This window comes from Rhipicephalus sanguineus, chromosome 5 (assembly GCF_013339695.2).
Source record: "Rhipicephalus sanguineus isolate Rsan-2018 chromosome 5, BIME_Rsan_1.4, whole genome shotgun sequence".
Taxonomy (NCBI): Eukaryota; Metazoa; Arthropoda; class Arachnida; order Ixodida; family Ixodidae; genus Rhipicephalus; species Rhipicephalus sanguineus.
The window spans coordinates 22,505,241-22,529,812 of record NC_051180.1 but is presented as its reverse complement, the minus strand read 5'-3'; the positions used below and the strand labels follow the sequence as shown (position 1 = coordinate 22,529,812).

At 48.1% G+C, this 24,572-nt stretch overlaps 1 protein-coding gene across 1 annotated transcript in view; it reads right to left on the bottom strand.

Moving 5' to 3' along the window:
* The window catches only part of LOC119393352 (zinc finger protein 771), a 105,913-nt gene that overhangs the window by 34,767 nt on the left and 46,574 nt on the right, over window positions 1-24,572 (bottom strand). The window contains exons 3-6 of the mRNA XM_037660327.2: window positions 20,481-20,632; window positions 19,834-19,966; window positions 17,462-17,631; window positions 11,619-11,784 (exon numbers count right to left, since the gene is read on the bottom strand). Of these exons, the coding sequence (XP_037516255.1) occupies window positions 11,619-11,784; window positions 17,462-17,631; window positions 19,834-19,966; window positions 20,481-20,632 (621 nt within the window). The remainder of the gene's footprint in view (window positions 1-11,618; window positions 11,785-17,461; window positions 17,632-19,833; window positions 19,967-20,480; window positions 20,633-24,572) is intronic.

Here is a 24,572-nt window from a genome sequence, read left to right as displayed (position 1 = left end):
TGTCCGCTGCTCAGTCGAGCAGTCAGAGGTGCGGTTTCTGCACGGCAACAGCAGCAACGGCGGCGGCGGTAGCGAGCGGAGCACTAGAATGCTAATAGGGCGAGGCTCGGAGCCGATCTCGACCGCATGCAACCGCGCCGGCAAAAGGTGTGTCGTTATTAAGGCGGCCGGCTAGCGCGTAAGGCAGGTAGCGGGTCTCAGCGGTGGCAACCGCGTGGTGGTGGATAAGGCACTTGGTCATCCAAGTAGAAGAAAAAAAAAACACCACCGTTCTTCATCTGGCTCTGAGCGCTGCCTCTTTGACTCACGCTGATCTTTTTCTTCATTCGATCACCTTTACTTCACTTGTTGCGTTTTTTTTTTCTCCCTCTTGCCTCCTCACTTATTCTCTTTCTCGCTACCTGGGCTCTCCATCAGAACACGTCTTCGGCGAGCAAACGAGTCCGCGCGGGCTACTGGAAATGTACAGGAAGAAAGATTGGTGATGATCGCTTCTGAGAGATGCAGGCTGCGGAAAATAATAGGAGCTGCCCATTCGCCCTACGCTCCTGATATTTTCTCTTTGCATATTGCTTATTTTATTTTTGATGAACCTCATGAAAGCGAATGCGAAGGGGCGATAATTGTGGATTGTGTTATCGAGCTTTTAAGCATCGTCAGTGGTTGGAGACACGTGCGAATTAAGATATTCATTCACAACTTAATGTGGGCTTCAACGCAACGTGTGGTCACGCAAAATCCTTCGCAGTTAGGACATGAGCATTCAAGCTGCTTCAAATGCAGTACATATGTTTGTTCGTTTGTTTTTTTCCTTCAACCTTTTTTTTTTATTGATATGATGTAAGGAGACCTTGGTGCACAAATATGGTGCGGGCGACCCCTTAGCTCTTGAAGGGATCGAAAATACAACATAGGGTTTGTAATCACACGTCTGAAAACGCTGGTATGCACAAAATGAAAAATAGACAAAAACTTGCATTAAAACAAAAATTGACTCATTTCGCGTTTGTTTAATAAACTGTATTGTTTTCGTCTTGGATAAAGCCTCTTTGTTTCTGTTTCTCTTTCTACATTTTTGCTAGAGGTAACAGCGTCGCCTCCGCTGGAATCAGCACATCACTGCAATGAAAACGCGGGAAACTGCCCACTTATATACAATAGAACGACGCCCTGCAAAACGCTTGTATGAGCTGCATGCGGTGCGCCGCTTCGAGCACGTGTCTGGCTACGGTTATACGAACCCACACGAGACGGGTTTAGAGCTCGATAGCGTGATCTCGCGCATGCACGCGAAATCGGGCTGGTTCCCGTTTTGGCAGCGGCGAAAGAAAGCACTTCAGGAACATTGACCGGCAAAACTGAAATCAAGATGGCTGAAGGAAAAGCACCGTCGGCTGCTTCGCCGGCTTCCCTGCCATATTCACGCAACGTCCACGTCATACGATCGGCAGCGATCCAATGGGATCGCTGCTAATAGGAGCAGACAGGCGGTTGCTGGGAGTGCCAATGAAAAAAACAAAAACAAAAAACAAATACAGCTCCATGGGGCTGTGATGTTAAAGGGCTTTTTTTTTGTTTTTTTGTAGACCCCCCCCCCCTCTCCCCGCTTTTTGTGTAGGCGAACGGCTGCTAATTCTTGCGGAACGTATGGCGTGAGGCACGCATGCACCAAACCACCGTCTAGCACGAACGTACGGCTTCACGCCCCCACCAGGAGCCTTGCCGCGCATGGACACTGCTCCTCTGTATGGTCGGGCACACCTCCGATAACACTGTTTCGCTGCAACGTGGCGTACACGGATTGCTAAGATCTCGCACTTTTTTTTCTGGTACGAGCTGTCAATTTCTGCAAATTTCGTTTCTTTTAATAGCTTTTGACACAACTTCCTCATTCAACAAACTTCCTGCTGAATGAGCATGGGTCTTTAATCTATCACGAAAGTTATCCGGTTTCTTTGGAGCGTCTCGTGTCGTGAAGAAGTACTTCAGTATTTTATCTTAATAAGTCACACATATATAAGAAGCCAATCACCAAACGATAGTCAGAATGAGCGACCACATAAGTTCTATTTCTAATGAGACTAGCGAGTTGCATAGCAGTAAACACGGTATTGAAGAGCCTCGGGTCTCTGCGTAATTAGTTTGCCGAAGAGTTCCATCGCAATACGGCGATACCGCGATTGCAAAAGTGCCAGCCTCGAACGAAAGCCCACGTTCGCGTCAAATTTACGCGACACTATTGGAGAATGTCCAGCCCTCACGACATATGGAAGCGAAGGCGCACCGCGCTTGAGCGAGCGCGTATATAGACGCCGCAGGTGTGGCATATTATCGCGTCTCTACTCAAGGCTGCCCTTCGCAATCCACCAGCAAGCGCTACCAAGAAGAGCGGACAGAGGCCGTACGTTGCGCATACGGTGCGCTGCGAGGAAGCACTCGAGATATAGGTACGCGAACGCGGGTGTGTGTGTATACGAACGTCCGCACGGCACCAACCACGCATACCTCGAGATTATTGTGTGCGCGCCAACCACGACGGGAATTTAAAAGGATTGGTCTGAGGAGACGGCGCACGCGCCCATGGCGTCGGGAAATATTGAATGCCCGAGGCGTCTAATCAGCGAAGGAAGCAAGGAGTGGGGGACAAAGACAGTGCTATACGCACCCATAAATTGATTGGTTTGGTGCCGCGCACGCAGCGGCGTTTGCGGAATTTGTGTAATGCATGAGCTCTGCTGCGTATGCGCCCACGTGGCTTTGCTATAAGGTGATATCACAGTATATCGCTATTGCGCGTAATAGGGGCACTGCAATATCGCAACGCCAGTCAGTGTAGGGCCAACTGGCTTGGGTAGTTTGTGGCAATTGAGACAGCGCAGCAAAAACGATTTGCTCTCCTATACGGAAATGGTCCGAAAGTTCCCGTTCATTTCAGTCCATCCCAATTGTGTAGTATCTTATGCGTGTGACCAATTCTGCGAATATGAGGCGCAGGTACTTTGCACAGCAAAGACCAATCATTACTTTAATCGCCTTCTTTATTTTATTTGCGCCTTTATACTGCCTGTCTGTATTCTCTGCTGCTATTTAGTATGAACAACCGAGCAGTCCAATAAAAGCCAAGTGAAAACAAACACTGCCTAAGCGACACCATCTGCCGACGCGCATTTTTAAGAAAAAAAGTGATGCGCCGGCACTAGCGTGAATTCACCATAGCCTACCCCTGCTCTCAATCCAATCTTGGTCGGCCCAAGTCGACGCTTACCATAGCTGGCTTATAGCGTTGCAGTCACGTAAGCAGAGCAGATGCACTTGCTCTGCTTACGTGGCTGCAACGCTATAGATATACAATTCTATGCGTTACTATCGCGTCAATGCTTTTTGTCCTCTAAATTGAATGTAACCATGTTCTTCCTCCTCTTTCAACGAAACTCCGTTGCTGTGTGACTTCACGAGGACGGTGTCCTTTAACGCTAGCAGCATCCTGATTTGACCATTCCTCGAGCATGATTTGCCCATTCCTCGAACGTGACCGCGACAGTGTCTCGCGGTCACGCATCACTTATCCCGCGAGCCGTTCGTGCATCCCAGCTCGGATTACCAGCAGCAGGACGCAGCGACGGCGCTCATCCAAGCGGTTCCGCTGTCGCGCCGGTTGCCGCGACTCGCCGCGACACACAGACCCAGAGGAGGCGCCCCAGCGCCGCCGACGGCATCGGTGGCGAAGTGACCGGCAGGGCGATTAGCAGGCCAGGCCGGCGGTGGCCCTGCGGAGCCAGGTCCACCTCTGACCTCAGGGGGTCGTCCGCGTGCGAGCGGCCTCGCGCATACTCTCCTCCTATCCTCGCATCTCTCTCTCCCATTCCTGTAACGCAGAACTGTCCGCCTCGATCAGCTACCGGTCATGCCTGCTCGCGCGCTCGTTCGGCGCCCCGGCTTGAAGAAGTATAGCGCGAACCGGCTCCTCAGCGGAGGACTCCGTGCGCGAAGGGAGCCAGCGGTCAGCGAGCAAGCTGGAGCCGCCAGCTGAAGAAAACGCCGCGGCGGCGGCAGCGGCAGCGGCAGCCTCGGGCGACGTCCAAATGGAAAGGTTTCGGCCGCGCGGAATCTCGTCGAAGGAAAGCTGCAGCCAAACTAGCCCCAGCAGCAGCAACGGCAGTGCTGACTGCAGCCTCCTCGACCGCCACCGGAGAACAAGCTTCGGCGTGCTTTCTTGCTTGCCGGGGAAGCGAAGGAAGAAGATGGAGTCTGGAGCGGCGGCGGCGGCCAGTCTCAATTTTAGTTTTGCCCTGGTTGTGTTTGCGTGTCCGCGGCGCGGGCAGGGGCGCCGGCGTGGCGTCGGCGCGCGGATAATAGACGGGAGGTGTGGCGATCTGGGCCCCGGAGGGGGGGGGGGGGGCGGTGAGGAGGGGGGTTGCGTCCGATGGCCCGCGCACGATCCTCCCGGGGCGATCGCGGGGCAATTTGGCGCTCGGCTCCACTGCGGTCCTTTCCCGCAGCTCCCGTCGCTCACCTTTCGGGAGGGCCGCCAGGGGTCAACTTTGAAGAGGCGAAACCGCTCCTTGTACTACACGCCGCTGCGGACGCCTCCTCTTTCTTTTGTTTTCTCGCGACTTAGCGCGGCAAGGGTGTGTGAGAGAGGGGTGCACTTTGCTGCCTGTTCACCTGAGCAGCGTCGTCTCCTCGCTGCTTTTGTTTTCACTCGTACTCGGCTTCTGTGCATTCTCACGATACAAGGTTTCTTCCATATGTTAAATGTTCATTTGAAAATTTGCTAGAACGCACGTCACAGGCTGTTGAAGTGACAAACATATGTCTCGGTTGGTTTTGCAGGCTGCTTACGCGAAGCATCACTCATATGCTCTCGGAGCCTTGATAATGGTCAGCGGTAGCAAACGGCATTATAGTTATGCGAGAATAAAAAAGAACAAAAAAGCCATTAAAGAGTACGCTTTCCTGGAAGTTCGTACTTAATCAAAGTTAGGATGTCATGAACTTTAAGAGTGCTGTAAGATACATGTCTGGGGTAAAAAACACCCTGATTTCATACAATTACAGGAGGACACAGACTACCGAAATAAATATCATCCGTAGTACACAAGCACGATTACACATTAACGACAACATCAATCATAGCCTCCGTTACATTCGCCGTCTCCAGTAATCTACTGTGAAGAATTCCGCTGTAATAAGTCTCCCATCTCTCATCCACTATAAAGGAAATTGGCTTCATGCCTTGACGAACCGACTGTAAGCTCCAAAAGCATACATGTAGGGAATCAGTACAGGACGGCACTAGGCACATTACTGAAGAAAAACAGCGCGCGAGCAGGCCTGTAAACAGTTCCGGCCACTCATACTTGCCGCTGTGCGCGTATCTGCCCCTTTCCTCTGCAGGCGAACGCAGTTTGGCTGTTGGACCTGTTATTTCGCTAATGAATTTGGGCGTACCTAGACTTCCTCTCGAAGCCGTGGAATTTCTATTACACGGTACGCAGGGCTACTGTGCTGGCTAACGGCCTTCTTTGGGGGATTTCGGAGACAGAATGGTCATGGTGCTACTGACGTCGAGCTTCTATTCTTACAAGAGAAGTTATGTTTATGGTTTTACCGCGGGCACGCCACCAGTGCTTGTTGTGGCAATTTTAGAGGGCATCACATAACGACTCCTTCCGTTGGACCCGTAAGTCTTTTTATATCCTTTACTCGAACGTATTGCACTACATTTCGCATTTTCGAGAGACTCGACATTCATATCAACGTAAAAGGTGATTAACAATTAGATTTAATTAACTGAAGTGGCACTGTTAAAAATAGAAATGACCGATGACCGACCGACCACACTCACTCACTCACTCACTCACTCACTCACTCACTCACTCACTCACTCACTCACTCACTCACTCACTCACTCACTCACTCACTCACTCACTCACTCACTCACTCACTCACTCACTCACTCACTCACTCACTCACTCACTCACTCACTCACTCACTCACTCACTCACTCACTCACTCACTCACTCACTCACTCACTCACTCGCTCACTCACTCACTCACTCACTCACTCACTCACTCACTCACTCACTCACTCACTCACTCACTCACTCACTCATTAACTCGCTTACGCACTAGCGTCAGCCAAACGCCAAATTAAGCTGGATCTTCACACAGCTACAGGCAACCGGCGATATCAAGCGAATGGCAATGTGGTACATGCAAAAAAGAAAGTTTCTATACAAGTGTATTAGCCGAAAACGCGTACACTGTGAAAGAAAACTCGAGCACCGAGGTGGCAGGGACGACCTGCAATATCTTCGGCGGTATGGGGATCGGCGCATCGCGTGACCAGAGCGATGGTGCGAGCCTGCCGCGTGAAATGACCAAGCGCCCGGTATATACGTACGACCATTCCTCGCCCGCATCTTAAGCAGTGGCAGAAGAAGAAGAAGCGCCGCCGCGTATTCCCGGTACGCCCCGGCGGTATTAATCCGCTGACAGACAGCCCCGCTGCGGAAAAGCACAGGCAGAGCTGGATACGCGCCCCCGAGCTCGCGCGGGCACACATGCTCGCACGCACCCGGCGAAAATGCCGTCCACACAAAAGGCGAGGCAAGGCCAAGGAGCGCGCGCTCTCACTGTGTTTGTGCAAGAGACAAGGCGCGCCGCTCAAACACACACACGTCACAGGATGTGCCGTAGCGACCGGAGGAGAGAGGCGCGGCGGTCAGACTGCGGGGCATAATTCACATGCGTTCACTCCTCTCAATGCGAAACGCCACGCGAAAAAAAAAGAACATAAATAATAAACAAAATGATAATAACGCGCAACGCCCCGTGAGGTTGAGAGCGCACGTTATGTGTCTGCGCGCGCGTCTGCCGCCATACGTGTCTGTGTTGTGGACGCGCTGCGAGCTGACGCGTTCTTTTTTTTTTTTTTTTCTCTCGATATGGCAGCGAGGTGGGCGCGAGGAACAAGCGAACCTTCTACAGCGCTTCCTCCTTCTCCTCAACACAGTACGCCCTCCGGTGAAGCCCGGCGGTCTTTTTGTGTGTGCGCGCGCGCTCGAGCACACGCGGCATCATCCCAAGAAGAAGAGAAGCCGCATCAGCGGAGCCTATACGCATCGCGTGCCTACATCCCATAGGTATCGCCGCAACGTCGCCGCGCCCGCCGCCAGAGCCGCCGCCGTCTTCCCGTAATGACCGCAGCGATTCGCGCCGGGTCCGGCCCGCACGCGAGGTTCCGTCGACATGGCAATGCAGGACCGGAGCAGCCACCTCTGATGTATACTACATGCGGACGCGTACACGTGTGTGTGCGCGCTTGTCCGCCGACGGCACACTATCTTTTCTATACAATAGTTCCTGCCAGCGCCTCAAGCGGCATCGGCGCCTCTGAGCCGCCCCACAGGGCAAGGAGCATCACAATTTCTTCGCTTGAAACGAGGCGCCCATGGAACCAATTCGGGTGGTGCAAGCATAGACGATTTTACGTAAGACACATGAACGCCTCCATCTTAGGCTGTTAAACGAACGTTTTCTTATTTTTTGTATATTGCAACGTGAATGATTAAGGTCATGAAACATCGAATGCAGCAAACCAACCGTTTCAATGCGTATGCGTCTACCGTAGCACTTTTTTGTTTAGTTAAAATACAAAACGGCAAGTTTAACAGCCCAGTATGGCGGCACCGAAACCCATCAGTAAAATAGTCTGTAGCCGGAGAGAACTGCGACGTTGTACACCAGACTACGACATCTGGGTCAATCAGAACTTTATTAAGGACTAGTTGCTTCACTGTTACAATGAATACGACGTGGAACACGAAAGATGCTCAGGTGTACGACACGTAAACACATAAGCAGGCGCTGTGTTGGTGTTTTTACTCCAATTTTTGCTTTTGTTACGCACCATTCACGTATTTTTAGAGAAATGTATGCGTGAGAGTCCGCGTAAGGTTGTGCTTTCAACGCCCATTTGCCTTTAACGTTGGTTCCCATTCTTCAACGTTTCTGTGGCCAATTCAGAAGCCATGCCTCATTAGAAAATGACTTGTTCGGGCCAACCCCATTTACTATCACGCGATCGGGCGTTATTTTCTGCTGCTGCACAAGAACGAAGCGTCTGTGACGAACACTTTATATGTCGCAAGCGTCAATTATATAGCAAAACTTTGGTTTGGGCGAGCTGGTTCATCGTCGGACTTGTTTGGGGCAGCGCTAAAGAACACACGGACAAAGACACATAGTAGACGCCACGGGCGCTACTATCTATCGATGGAATCTCGGCTGCCAAGTCGACGTTATCGAAACATGTTTATTTTTCTCCCCGGCTCGTCTGGCTGTGTCGTTTAACGTGTCTCTATCAGGTTTCCCTTTCTCTAGTCTTTCAGTTTGCTTCGTTCGTCTTTCATGCAGGCCATTTCTCGCGTGAAAGTCGAGCACTTTCTTCCTGGAATCTGCATTTCCTGCACAGAAGTAGTCCAGCTTATACGATACGGTTTCCTCCGGGCGGGTCTCCCTCCTGAGCATTGCTACCAGCGTCGTCTATTAGGCCACGCCCCTTTACATCCCCCACCTCCCTCTACGCCATCAGAGTTCATTCAACTTCTTTTCTTTTGTCTCGTCTTGCTAAGTTTTCCTAAACAAGACAAGTCGCACGCAAACAAGCGGTTCCAGTGGCACGGAATGGAGCGTGTGGATGATACTGCCGCACCTTCGCTTTATACGAAGTTTATTTTACTTTATTTTTTCGGCTCACGCGTCTTTTATTTCCTTTCGCGCTTCGGTTAACTCCCGTGCGTGTTCTGATTAGTCGTGCTTTCGTGAAGGAAAGCGCCCCGAGGAAAGGCGATAATTGGGCCTATATAGTCGGCCAACTGGAGGGAAACAAGAAAAAAAAGCGTAAAAACAAACGAAAACGAGGCTCGCGATGTGTAGCTTCTACAACACGCGACGCGTGCATCCATGCCGGCTATCCTTTGACTAATTCGAAACCATATCGCGGTCTTCTGAAGCGGAGAGTGCATTTAGTCGGTCCCTGCGATAGCTGGCAGCGCGAAAGCCGAACAGTCCAATTTTCCGACACAGCGCGCGGTTTGAGATGCCGGATCATTGAGGCCGCCCGTATTTTTACTCGACGCCGCTAAATATAATGGTGTCACGCGACCACGCTTTGGCTTTTTTCGCCTTGCTTTCCTTTTATTTGCTCTATAGGAAGCTCCAGGGCTCCTGCTCTTGCTTTTCTTGGTTTTCTTCTCAGTTAGCGTAAAACACCAGAGTAATCGAAAGCATACGCACGAAGTTAAGGTATATAATGAACTGCGTAGTATCGGTTCGTGAGGTTAAACGTCTAGCCTCCATTGCATAATGTTCAGACTTTACAAGTACTGATGTTCGAAAAGGTCTCGAGTATGGCATAGGAAGAAACACGAATGTCGATACAATATTAGTCAGTTGGGGCCCTTATGTATCGTTTGGTATAAATTATACCTGTACAACATTGACCGCGCAATCAGTGCCTCAGGGAATCTGGTCTAGAGAAGTGGATTGACTCATATAACGTTATGTGAATTATATGAACAGGCGATACAATGTATTGACTCTCCAGACAAATTAAAAGACATCCAGATGCAGACGCACGCAAGGACACTATAGATACACACGAGCGCAAGCAGGAGCATACATACGGACATGACACGAACAGGGCGACGCAAAGCTTTTATCATTGCAACTGCGCCACCAACAAGCTTCCTCGGCACACGTTTCGCAGAGACTAAAAACGTATACCTTATTCGCGAGCTGCCCAATTACGTGCCAGTGGGCCTATATTTCAATCTGCGTGTTCGCGGTCCCTCTTTCGCGATACAGACCGTGGCCACTTCCGCCGTCTCCCCGCAGTCACGATTGCAGAGGGCACCGTGAACGGGATGACAGAAGAGCGATATTTCGGGGCTACCTCTCTGCGTGCGAGTGCAGGCGGCAGGCAGCGATATACGCAGGCGCTTCGAAAAAATCGCGCCGCACCCACAGCCGTGATTCAGGCGTGCGCAGGCATCCATATGGCGCACCCCGCGTGCAGCGGGAGCAGCGGAAACGCAAAATGGGAAAGCTCGAAGACAACACCTGTCCGCCCTTGTGTAGCCAGGCTGTGTGGCTTCTGCACGCCCGAGTGAACCCAGCCACGGCCTATACGAGCATGCCGGCAGAAAAGCTGTCGGTCAGTGAGCGACGGTCAGCCAAGCTGTGCGGGGAGGGGGCTGGGAACGTTTTCTCCGTAGCGCACCGACGGCGCCAGTTTAGAGAGTAATTACCCATCTTTCCCGTATGGCACGCTACGCGCCAGTAGGCGTCATCATCCTGCCTTGTTTCGGGTACACGCTTTTGTGCCCGGAGCTATCCCATACACCGGCTCTTTCGCTCCCATTTCGCCTTGTTTTCGTACTTGCATCGCTATCGCTTTTTGCGGAAAAGAATTAATTTGCAAGATTAGCGCGAGTTGGAAGCGCAGAAGCTTGAGCATTAAAGCAGCAGACGTCGTGGCGGCATGCAAAACGAACGCTGTTCTGTCTTTGACCGCGTCCCATAATCACGTCGTGCGCTTGAAGTCGCGAGTGTCCCGCGCGCCTTTTAATAGATTAAACAGGATCGTGAGTCTCGCATTATAATACAACGCCTTAAGTGTGACGGAGTGTGGCATTAGAGGAAATTACCGCCTTTCAGAGAGTGAGCGCCTAACGCTAATAGAAGTGAAAGTAACCGTGAATTTTTCAAAATAAAAACAGCCAAAAACGAGTACATCTACCGTACTCCTTGAACACGCGGAAGGAGGAATTTTCTCTGCACTTTAAGATGAAGGTCGGTCTTTCAAAGTTTAATAAGTCTTACGTACATGAGCTGCTCTTCGTGCTTGCCACAACGCGCACGACTCGTCTCAGCTGAACTCCCTGCAGTTAACAGAGTCACGGTTTTGGGCGAATTTTTTACCTCTTTCACTCCGAAGCCGAATAGGGAACTGCTGGTGATACTGATGTGCACTCCGCACTGGCAATATTTTCTTTTATGAAACGTGAGCATTTACTTGGAGCCCTCGCACACCTTGCGGTGGCCGGGCAGCTGTGAGGTTCCGTCGATGACAGCGACTCCACTCGCTTACATATTCACCAGCGCGCTTGTTGTCGCTTAAATGATGTCGGTATGCTACAAAAATGGTCTGCTGTAATTCATACAAACGTAAAGAAAAGAAACAAAGGAACAAAATAATAAGAAGGGCCGCATATTCAGCTTTATAGCTTAAATTTAGTAAACTCCAAGAAATAATTAACTAGACAGTACTTCTGAAATGTCGCCACACTTTACATTTTACGTCTGAATCTTTATATTAAGTTTGTAAGCAATTGTGGGGCGGTTGTCGTCACGCGAAAGAGCACGCAGTGCGGCAGAAAGGAAATATATAGTTGCTCCAAGTTCGGTTTTTGAACAAGCTAACCGCAGTCAATTTCAGAAGTGGACTTATTTTTTCCTAGTTTGTACCTTGGCGACATTGTTCTGATAATAGCCATTAAATTACCTACCGCAGCCCTTTAGTGAAAAGAACAGATATTGCATGCCCTTACCGGTGTGTAGGAACAGGTGGTTCTTGAGGTTTGTCTGCTTGCTGAAGCCCCGGTTGCAGATGTGGCACTTAAATGGCCACGAACCGCTGTGAACGTACATGTGGCTCTTCAGGTCTCCGGGAGTCGGGAAAGACTTGGAACACAACGTGCACTTGTGTGGCTTCTCCTGCGAACAGAAAGTACAAACAAAAGGTTCGTGGCATTTACTGGAGCCACATAGCAGACTGAAATCAAGGTTTGCATCAGCACTGCCACAAACGCGAAACTTTCGAAGGTTCTTCACAGATGTCAGCGTAATGTGTTTGTCCTGAACTATGCATGTCCTATTAACTACAACCCTTTTAATTTTTTGAAGTAGTACGTTCCAGCGCAGTTGGCACACACTAAAATTGTGCTTGCACGAAAGAGCTGGAGACATAAGCAATGCAACCATGGCGGCCACATACACCTTGACCTTTGATGGCAGGAATGTCGTCGGAGCTTTCCTCGCTCTGATACACTCTTTAGACAAGTGTTCTTTCACTATAAAAATTATTATTTAAATGTTGTCGAACACCATGAGCGTTAGCTACAAATCAGTATTGTTTCAGTACAAATTCGTCGGTGCGCTTTTCTCTGAAGAGTGCATGAAATAGTTTGATCAGTGAATTAGTTATCGTAATAATAATTGGTGGGTGTTATGTCCCGAAATCACAATATTATTATGATAGACGCCGTAGTGTAGGGTTCCGGAAATTTCAGCCATCTGGGTTTCTTTAACGTGCACCTATATCTAAACCCACACTGAATGAGTTATCGCGTCTTTCTATATGTACATTGCCCTGCCACGGTGGTCTAGTGGTTATGGCGCTGGACTGCTGACCCGAAGGTCACGGGATCGAATCCCGGCCGCGGCGGCTGCATTTTCGATGGAGGCGAAAATCTTTGAGGCTCGTGTACTTAGATTTAGGTGCACGTTAAAGAACCCCAGGTGGTCGAAATTTCCGGAGCCCTTCACAACGGCGTCTCTCATAATCATGTCGTGGTTTTGGGACGTTAAACCCCAGATATTATTATTATTATTATTATTATTATTATTATTATTATTATTACTATTATTATTATTATTATTATTATTATTATTATTATTCTATATGTACATTTTCAAAGGTGAGATGGAGGTTTCGGTATTTTCAACCTAGATGAATATAATGAGAAACATGGATAAGAAAGCCGTACGTACAGTCAATCAGACATATCCTTGGAAGGGATAGTGTGGCAAGGCTTGATACATCCATTTAACATAGGCGGCGTTCATAGGAAGAATGAGTTAGAGTTACTGTATATGCTACCTTTAGGTAGCAGAGTTGCGCATCTGTCTTCCAACGCCGCTAGCAACCATGCTTTGCGGAGAAGCTGCCGCTTGGGCCAATGTTTTTATTTCTTGACGCTGCGGCTGCAGCGAACTGAATTAGCACTAGCCATCGACAGCCAATGTTTATCGCCGGTCTTCGACACGCCAGACAGGTTAATCGGCCACACGGTAGGCATGTCACCTGCAAATACCAAGTGCGACTTCACCGCATAGCTGTGGTTGCTACGCGGACCTATGCGCTACTCTGCTACCTAAAGGTAGCATATACAGTGACTCTAGAATGAGTCAAATGGGTCTCTCACATTGAGCCGCAATATTCCGTGTGCACGTATACGGGTGATTTAGTTCTCGTGTAGCGGGATAGTCAGCCTTCGGTAAAAAAAAAAGAGAAAAAAGACAGCCGTATGGGAACAGAGGTAACGTCTGGGCATAATAATAGACGCAGAGGCTACAAAATATCGGGTTTTTATCACAATAACGCAAACAGCGCATGATAACCCTTACTTTAACCATCCCTTTGTGGCGTTCACTGACAGCTAATAACTCAACAAGCTGCCACATCTCCGCGTATGTCGATCATCTTGTTTGAGTTTCCCCTATTACTGACAACTGACGGAAATAAAAATCGAATAAACGCTCGGCAGTTTTCACTGATTGATAGCTTCGATGTTCTACAGGGTATCAGCTGGGCATGTTAACTGAACCACACGTGTTTTTGTTTTATTGTGCTTTGGCTTATTTCGCACGCGTAAACCGCCTGTGACCGCGCGAGCAGTGGGAACGCCTACGGGGCTTTCACGACTTCCTCGATCTGCTGTCGCGATGCCGCCGACTGACTGCAGAGTGCAGACACCCCGGTCTCATTATACGATTACCCCTTCCGCGTCTACAGTGTCAGAGCTGAGAGCGCTGCGCAGCCATCAAATTACTGGGAGGTTAAAATAATAATAACAGCAGAGCAAACACTTTCAACCCTTGTATTTAGTCTCTTGATCTTCGTCAACGAAACGATCGCTGGGCGCCCGCCAGCTCTCGCCAAACCCGATACTGCGAAAACAAAAACAAAAAAAGCAACCGTCGAAGCGTCGATCAAGTGCGGTCGCCGTACGCTCGCAGCCGTATATCGGGCGGAGCGCCGGCGTCAGCGGAGGCGTGGACCAACGTGCCTTGTTCGTTCGCGGCCAACGCGGCTGACACGAGAGGTTAAGAGCCCATGCGCGTGCACGGTCAATGTCCACAGAGAGTGCGTCGCGTTGCCGCTACCTTAGCTAACTCTCTGAACAGCCAGAAAAGGGCCCACGACGAGATTTGAAGCGAGAAGAAAGAAAGCATTCCGATCGACCTGCTACCGCGCACCGCTGTGTACTGCAGAGTCGAGCGGCCTGGTTGACCGCGCTTCTCATTTATGTGGCCTGCCTCTCTCCAATCCTCCTCCGTGCCACGCCGAAGGAAATAGATAAGAAACTACTAATTGTATGTCAGGGATCAAGAGAAAACTGCGTTCGAACGCCTCCGCCCCTTTCTTTCGCGCGGTCGCCCGACATGTCCGCGCGCGAGCGTTCGACCCAGCGGGAAAGCGCACGTTTTCAATCGCTCCGCCTCCCCTCTTGCGATGCAGAGTCGCCCTTCCTGGAAACCCGCGCTCCAGAGGCCCGTCGCCGCTCGCTGCTACAGTCCCGCCATGCCTTCTTCTCACGCGCTCGTACTTTATCAGGCGACCGACCACTCACCTTGGAATGTCGTCGTGCGAACCGCTTTCTATCTGGCTGCCGCGCGTACGCACGCGGAGCTGCTCGCGCGCGCGCGAGCGCCAGACCGTCGGCATGTAATATCGATCACGCGTCCGTCCCGAAGAGGCCCGGTACGCACGAAGCCATCGCGGGCCAGCTAGGCAGGCAGCGCGGAGCACTGCGCTTCGATCACGATTTTGATGATGACGTCGGCGCGATGCGGCTGTCTTCTTCGGTGCCGCGACTACCCCCCCCCGCCCCCCTCACTCACATCTACACCTTCCTCCCCACCTCCTCATCCATGCGTTGGCTAGTTTCTTCTTTTTATTTCTCTGTCCATTCCCTGCGTCTCTTGCAACCAACCAGCCATTGTGGTGCCTCCAGAGCAGAAGCTCAGGGATCGGGAGGGCGGGCGTTCAGAGCGACGTCTTGTCTGCCACCGGAGACTATCAGGACCTTGTACAGGCTGCCTGCCGAAGGCGGTTTGCCAATTTGGGCTATATAGCGCTGATGGGACGGCCCGGACTGCTATAAAGAGACTGCCGCTTGCCCGACGGTGATGAGGGATTAAAAGGGGATGCCAAAGACGCTTCGGAAGAGGGGTCCAGAGGAGCAAGGAGGTGATTGTTCTTATAATCCTGCGGCGGCCGGTAGTCGAGCAATTAGAGTCCGTCATAGACTCAGAGATCGACCACGCGAAGGCCTTTACGTGTGAAGGCCTTTACATGCGATCGACCACGCGAAGGCCTTAGCGCCACTTTCCGTTCTGGAAAGTGGCGTTGCACGATTGCGCCATTGCGTTAGAAGGGTTAAAGTATAGAGGACATACATTGAATAGGGTTCATCATGCAACTTATTACGCCTTTTCATGATTTTTGCTCTGGTCATTATAAAGTACTCGCGGGCGAGTAAGGAGCCGTGGTCTAAAAGCAGTCTGTTGTGCATATTATAGTCGAAGTTCTTATTTGATACATTTAGCAAAGAATGTCGCTCAAGCTTCACAGGGAAGTACAGAGACGCCAGGAGGTGGGAAGTTGATTAATTAAATAATTGATTAGAAGCTTCCTGGGGATTCCCAGTGTGGTTAAGTGTGGCGCATGCTTTCAAAAACGAAATCACGTTTTAAACACGACCGCCATTACAGCAAACGTAAGTGCGAACCGTAATAGGACACACCCGGTGGTATACATTGTCCCTTGCTGGGGACTATAATTACGTGCGATAAAAGTAAGCAAGGCGTGTTCATTTGCGCTTGAGTGAGCGCTTCCTTCTTTCCTTTTTTGATTACGCGCGCTGTTCAATCCCAAACACACAGAGAGAGGCACCTTTTGTGGCTGTAAATCATGTTCCTCCCACGAACACCTAGAGCACACAAAAAGCTCACTTCTTGGCTGTCGATGCCAGGAAGCGAAGCACCACCTGTTGCGTATCATTTATTCGCCACCTTTCACACGCTCTTGCATGGATGGTAAGCCTGACCAACAGCAGGCTGCATTATGTCTTTTTTTTCTTAAGGAGCGTGGCAGGAGATGCCAGATGGTGTTCGGGCGCGCCCTGCACCTTCCTGCCCTTCTCGTGTTCTTAGTCTCGGTGCAGTATAGACTACCGGGATACACCCAATTTGAAAATAAAGGGCTCTAATGTTATAGGATACGCATTACTGACCTTATCAAAGGTTGTGCATGTATGTTTGTTGTTTATTATTTTTATTTAGTATGTACAATTGCAATAAGTCATAGCGTTTCAGCTTGGGCTCAGATCTCTATTGTCTATGTATGGCAAACGTTCTTAGCGTAGTCCGTCATTGTAATTCGCACGTAGCCAATATCGTGCCTTATATTCTTCCCTTAGCCTTTATCTCTTTGTCCTGATAGCCTATATCATCCCTGATTGTATATAGCTATTATTATCCCGCAATTGAGCTTAGGCAGTGTCTGTGGAAGAAATGGGTCATCTAGCGTTATCTTCTAGGGCCTGCTTCCATCTTTCATATTCGTGGAGGCGCCTCATGATTCCGACGTCCTCTTGCGTTCATGTCCTCCTTCCAAGGAGCAACGTTCCTACTATTTTTATCAGGTCCCGCTTAAAGTGTTAGATATAGCCAGGAAACCGGACATTTTTCGTCTAGTTGCCAGAATATAGCCAGCATTCAGCCAGGACCTGATCACTTGCTCTCTGCTTGCTCTACAGTCATCCATTATAACTTTAACATTTCCACCCCGACGAAACCGATTGCATTGACCTCATGTACCATAACAAGCCCTCACTCACCTCAGTGGAATAGGACAGGATAACAAGCACTCCACAGAATGCAATACAGCGTTTGTTGCAATTGGCTACGTTCATTCAGAAGTATAAAAAAAAACAGAGCGAAGCAAGCGTTTGAATGTTGCCACGGATAATTGAACACTTGATCATTCTATACTCATCTTACTTTTTATTACGTTTACAGTTAGTCGGTGTGCCTGCACAAACTTAAGAAAGAAAAACGTGGTGCATACACCGAATTATGTCGCAACCACTACAGTGCCTAAGCGCCTTGGATTTGGTCATTTCCCACTGTCCCCCCTATTTTTATTGTTTACTCCAACGCGTTTCCTCGAGTTGACGCAAAGGTAGAGCAATTTCTTGTGAACTGTTCACACTTCACTCGACGCAGCATCACATTAAGGTATGCAAATGCACGTTTATAGTACGGTAGCCTGGTGGCGCACGGAGATTATGCAAGCGTGCGAGCCTTTTCGTATGTTTCCACCCACCTTGGAATGCGTCATGCGGTGATAGTAGAGATTGGAGGACGCCGTAAACCTCTTTCCGCACACGTGACACTGGTGCGGCTTCTCTCCCGAATGAATGCGTCGATGCGTGTTGAGGGAGCTGGACGTGCTGAAGCCTTTGCCGCAGACATCGCACACATGCGGCTTTTCTCCTGCGTCATGGAGAAAGTGAAAGAGAGCAAGCAGGGGAAGACGATTTACATTTTTCTAGTTCACAGAGGAAAGTCTGAGACTTCATACAAGTGTTTAATTGACAAGGGTGCGCTAGAAAAAGGAGGGGCTACTTGTCGTGCACAGCTCCACACGCAGTAGCTGCGCTGCTAAGCTTGAGGACGTAGGTTCGAACTCCAGTCACGGCTGTCGCATTTTAAATGCCGGTGGCGAAATGTAAAAACACCCGTGTACTTAGATTCGCGTGCACATTTGGGAACCAAAGGTGATCAATATTAATCTGAAGTATCCCCAATACGGCGTGCATTATAATGATTACTTGAATGACGTGGCGCAAAGTTAGAACCGAGAAGAACCAAGAAGAGACAGAAAGTCTCTCTTTTCTCGGTTCTTCTCGGTTCTAACTTTGCACCACGTCTTTCAAGTGACGATGCACCAACTGGCCCAACATAGTGTACTGTGAACCTTATAATGATGTCGCGGTATTAGCAAGTAAAACACCGCAATTTATTTCTTTAATGCAAAGCTGAGCCAGACGCAAGCAAATGTGAGCTTTACCTATGTTTCTTTTCCTTTTATAGATATACGTGAAAAAAAAGGCAAGAAACAAATTCGGCTGTGGTGCACATCACAGAAAACCATTGGATTACGACTGAGGGGAAAAGAAAAAAAAAAAGAGTGGCCATATGTACACCAATACACGAAGCTAATCGTAGAGTGCATGACTTCCCTGTAAGCTCCACTGAATCAATCATAGCATATATATATATATATATATATATATATATATATATATATATATATATATATATATATATATATATATATATATATATATATATATATATAAACATTTAATGCACCAGCGTCTCGAAACCTCCGCACGAGCGCCTGGCGATATCGCGGCGGACCGGTGCAAAAGCTTTTAACCGAATGGTCGCGGGCGACGCGATAATGCTTTGTGTGTCGCCACGACAGCCGGTTCATTTGCGTCCAGCTTCCTGTCTTGGCATAGATTACCATGCTGAGGCATTTGTACGGCCTCCTAGATTAGCATATTGGCGTTCTCACGTTTCGCACATGGCACATGCTCCGAGTCTGTATTCTGCTTATGCATAAGGTGGAACTCATTGTAGTCGTGTACGTGTTTTCTCGGAACCACGGAAGTTAAAACGAATCTGCAATCATGCCTGTGACGCGGGTGGCTGCGAACTAGTATCGGACTATGAGCTGCGAACGAGAGCGAAATACCTTACAAAGCTGACAAGTTGTCTTGAAGCTAAAAATTTAGGCAATGAAAAATCAAGTTTTTTCGCATTGATTTATTTCGAAAAATTCTGCTGTATTACCGCCTTGAAAGCTCTATATACCGGTACATTTATTATAATTGATGGGGTTTAGGCAGATTCCGTAGCTATTATTTTTTCTGCGCAAGGCATCAATTCATAACGACAAGTAGTATTAGCCTTTATATGCACATTTCATACGATATTAATGAAAACCAAATTTAGAAACGACAAGTTTTCCTTGTTTATATGATCACCTAAGCATTTTAATTGCTGTTTGTATGATTGCTCAGATTGTTTGCGTGACTACCGTTTCTATTTGACGTTAAGATTGAATTTCCGAAAGGCGTTTGTTTTGTAAGTTAAACGATAAAAATTTCTCGCCACGAAAGAGTTAACGATAGTTACTGCAACGATAGTTAATATAGTTATAACGATAGTTAACGATATAACAATAGTTAATACTTACTGCAATATTCACTATCATCTCCTTTCGTGATCGTGTTTCATATGATAAAATATTTTGAAAAAGCCGATGGCAAAAGTCGCCAGCAGTTACAGAACCATAAAAAAAGGGTTAGACAACAGCCTCTAATTTTTAATACGCTCTCAACCTGGACATTTAAGCCTCGATTCCACATACGCTCAGTGGAATCGCTTGCAAATTCATAAGTGCTTGCCTAGCCAGTGAGGAGTTTTCCTCTTAGCACACCTGTTGATATAACCACCGTCACGGAGTCTTGCGTGCAGACGTCAACAGACGCTTGAGCACCTTGGAAGGATCATTAATACAGCTTTGCGTTACGGTGTCCGTAAATATATCTATACCCGGCGCTCATGCGTTGGGTGTGTGAAATACAGTTGGCTCATCCAAAAACGGCAGTGGACTTCACATACCTGTGTGCGTCCTCATGTGCCTTCGTAAGAGCGATGGTCGATCGAAGGCCTTTCCACAGACTTCGCAGGGAAGCAAAGTTCGCTCGCGACCTTTCTTCACCATCAAATGTCTCGGCGTCTCCATCGGCACCGTCTGCGAGAAGTTAGAGAGAAAAGTATCGGCGATGCTGAGAAGTGTGGGTAATACCACTACATAGGTTAGAGCTGTGCACCTTTACCGCGAACTAACAAATGCGAAGCAGTGCTTTTCGCGTTGTGACTGTCAGGGTTATACCGAGGCCTCCATACGCATTATTATATTACTTAAATAAAGATTTAGTGATTACTAATATTTAATCTCTACTTAGAATAAAATATTCTTTGGTGTAAGTCGTCTTTCTAGTTCCCGTTCGTTTCATTCGAAATATTTTATACCAGGCATTGCTACAGCAGACACTCATGTGTTTTTATATTCGGTTGTTTGCCTGGTGCATCACTAGTTGTAGTCGGCGACAAGTACACCGGTCCGCAACGTTTCTGCAGCAATGCAGACCTCAACAACAAAATGTGCCTAATGTAGTATGGCGCAATATTATCAACTTCTGTGATATAGTGAAGACATTTCCGTCGTGAAAACGTGGAAGTAACAAGCCAGAATGACTATATACCTCTTCCGTTGTGGTTCCTTCGCTGGACACCGACCGCCTCTCTTCAGGTTCCGATGGCGGCGTCATGAGGACTCGAGGTAGTTGAGGAGTGACTGGTGATGAGGGTGACACTGGCGGTGCTATTAAAGACTGTGACAGGTCAAGAGGTGTATCTGAAACGCACAGAGAGGGATGGAAATACACTGCGTTATACGCAAAACTGGCCATGATCAGTCTTAATCTCTCTCGAGGTTTACATCAAAAGACATCGCAGTATTTTTGAATAGGAAAAACAGCGCGTGCAAGCGAAGAAACACACAGTAGAAGCGCTGTCCTGTGTGTTTCTTGGCTTGCTCTTAGTCCCCTTCTGGCTCTGTTTTTCCCGTGAAAAAAATATGTAACCAGCAAGCCCAATGAGCCACACTTCTGAGCATCCGAGTAATATGCTCATTAAGAAAGTTAGAAACAGCTTTTGTGTTTCATATAGAAAGATTTGGACGAGCGAGTTATCTGACGCCGTTTTACAGGCTGACGAAACCAATTGAAGATGCTGAAATTCAGCTGTTATTACTCCTCACGCATGCCTTGGTTATCCGATCAGACCAACAGAAAGCCTGACCGTAACAATTTTTTAGTAGCTCCAGCAATTCTTGTTTAACCGATTTAAAACGCCATCAGCGAAAAGCGTAGCACAATAAGGTTAAACATAATTGGTGACGGATGGAAGATATGAAGCAATCCGTGCTTAATTCAGCAAAGTGATGGTGTTTCACAACTGGTCATAATTGTAATACTTCTTCTGTAGATAGTGGCGTAACACATCGAGGATCTCGGTCCTGCTCAGCATCATATTGCGGCACCACACCTACAGCGCAGCTTTAACCGAAGGCTCTTGATAAGATACTGTCAAGAGCGAAATTCAGAACTGCTATGCACGTGCACGGTAATCACCAAAGTGTCCATTGCAGACTACACACATCGCGAGCGGCCTCTGTCGCGCCTTTGTCGTCGGAAGACGACTATTACGGTCGGACAACGAAATTTCGTTCCCTGTCACCGAACGCCGACAATCTCAGTCAAAGCACTGCAGACCTTGACAGCTTTGCCCGCACTTGAAGCCAACCGGAATGCGAGCGGCATTTCGCCTTGAGCCAGACAGGTCATCAATCGTACTCAGCTTCCTCCCTGCGACCACCTCCCTGAAATTATGCCAATTTCTGCAGCACTTCATCTCGTCGACAACAACGGTCGAGCACACAAAAAACGTCCCTCGGGTTCATTTCACTCCTTTCTCCGCCGCTACGGACGTGTCCTCTATACGAGCGGACGCTTACCCGTACGTGAGGAGCTTTACAATGAACGGTAAAGCGAGTTCTCCTCAGGCGAGATAATCCTTCTTCATTAGTACTTTTCTTTTAAACTTGCGACTAAGTCAATTTCGACGACCGCTAAGCCATACGATGCTTTGTTCGGATTCCAAGCGCGCACAGACGCTGAATGATCGCCCATGGCCATGTCCACAGAGCCATACATGAACGGAACCAACTCTCACTTCATCCAGAGAACTAGATACGATCTGCGAACCTTGACTAGGTTTTGAAAGGAAAGGCCCAGGAAGCAGCGACGGCTTTCATCCGCCTGATCTCACCTCCTTTTTTTTTCCTTTTTTTATTTCTTGCAGCACCACGCTTTCGAAAGATCCGCCGCGACGTGCCGCTGACGGTTGCAAGGACTCGATGCATTCCAGGCGTTGACACGTCCACCGGTGTAATCAACATGTCAGCTCGCCTTTCGGTATCGCCTGCCTGCCGATCCGTGATGACCGGGTTATAATTAACGGTATCGAGAGCAACGAATGCATCAGCGTTCGCCCTTTATCCTTCCATTTGGGCGGAAAACTGGACAAAGCGAAGAGGCTTGAGGCCAGCTGTGGGCCGTCGTCGAAAATGAGGGCTCGCTCCTTGACTGGTTTCATTTTGCTCGGCGGGTGACTGCTTAAGGCGATATTTCCTCGCTGACCGTTTGCAATCTTTTCTGGTTTCTTACTTCTTGTGTTTGATGACGTGCTCGAGTGGAAAACGGTAGGTGTCTCATTACTAATGCCCTCGTTTTAAGTGGACCAAGAAGCCTTCATATGAAGTTAACGGGCGCCCGCCACCTATTCGCATGAATGATTGGGCTCCCGATCGCAACTGGTTTGCTTCAGCAAGCGCACGCCTTAATGACTTCTGTTTACACTGCACGCTCTGAGGGGTTAAACATGCCATGTTGGCCGTCATGGTCTGCTATTTTTGCAGAACGCAATAGAGGGCGCCAGAAGTTCGAAGAGTAACTGGATTTTTTTTTTTTTTTTCAGTGACTCTGTGTTGTCGTTCTACGTGCAAGTGCCGCTTCACCTCGCATACTACTCATACGACCAGGAAATAAAACAGCCTGTATATTCAAATAGCTCGAACAGCCTGCATTTTCAAATAGCTCGACAAAGGATCTGCTTTTGCTATGTTACTCGAGCACTATAAGTTGACGGAGCTTTTCCTGCATTTAGTTTTCTTCGCGGTTAAATATGTGTCTTCGCCTAATGAAATTAATGCAAACCTTCACGAGCGTCAGTTCTAGCCAGCGCATAGATGTCACGGTGATATTCAGCCCATTAAGTTACCAATTGTAAGATGGGGCAATGGTTAATATGCAATCATATTTCCAATGACACACTATATGATTATCTTTGCTGTTGCCACGCAGCTCCAATAAACTGTATGATAAATGCATATTTGTTCCCACCCTTCGTGACTCTATACCGTTCGTCAAACGAACCTGATATCCATTCACGTCATGCGAGATCATAAATATTCTAAATTCATAAATGCATAGAATAATGATTTTTTCGTGCATAGAAGGTCACGCATTGCGAGTATATTCTATCCCCGACGAAGTAGTAACGCATTCTACAAAAAAGTACAATGCGCGCACGTACATTATACGTATGCTTGTGTACTGCCGGCCTGACAACAGCTGACGTCAATTCCCTTATTTACAGAAATGTCTCAATTTTTTCCTTCTCTCCCTTTTTGAGCAACATCGGTGGTTACCAGAGTGCAGTTTCGGTTAACCTTGCTGTCTTTCATCCCACATTTCTCTCGCTCTCTGCCTCTTCTATTTCTTTTGAATTACAAGCCCCAGTTTAATGTCCATCAACTTTCTGTAACTTCAGAAGTACCAGGCGTGACAGGCGTTCTTCACAGCCTCTTTTAAAAATTGTCCTTGAAACATACGCATCATTTGGCGTATTCCCGCTTCTCATGTCACAAGAGTGTTTTGTAGTGCTGCATCTTAACTTACAACCGACAGCGCTTGAGATATGTGGACAAAGAAAAGAGGATCACATCCAAATTGCAACTACCACCTCGTCCAAGTATCCCTTCCGCTGCACTTTCAACACAGCTAATAAATATTCACTTTCAACAGACGAGTGATGTGCTTCGAGCCCAAGAGATTATCAGTATGCGCAGCAGTCGCCTAGTATTGCGGAATAGTTTGGTTAAAGACTTACACCGAAAGCACTGATAAGTAAAGAGTGCAAACTAAACTTCAAAAGGCCTTGAGGCATGTAATCGCCGAATGTTAATTGACAAACTGTGAGTATGCAGTTGCATAGGTTGCAAGCGACTGCTACCTGCATTATGCATGCACATTCTATACGACCACTGCATTTATATAAGGCTCAAAGATCGCGAGAAAATTCCGCACGGAATACTCGAGAATTATGTAAGGGTATGTCTACCGTGGTATTTATTGTTGGCTGATCGGCAAGTCTGGATTATTTCGTTTAATGTCATCAGATTAAGTAGAAGTAATAGCTCAGGACTATTGCGAGTTACAGACGCTGCATCTCATTACTCTTTGGAACGCTACATATTTAGCAAAAACAGGACCTGAACAATCACGCTAACAGGTGAAAAAGATGGCATTTACTCTTTCGGAGCATGAATATACTATATTTGGTTCACTAAGAGTATGCAATATTCGCCGTCTGTTGCACATAACTCTATGCCAAGGTGATTTTTAGTTGTTAAACAGATCTTGCATTTGCTGCGCACCGCTGTTGTAGCATAA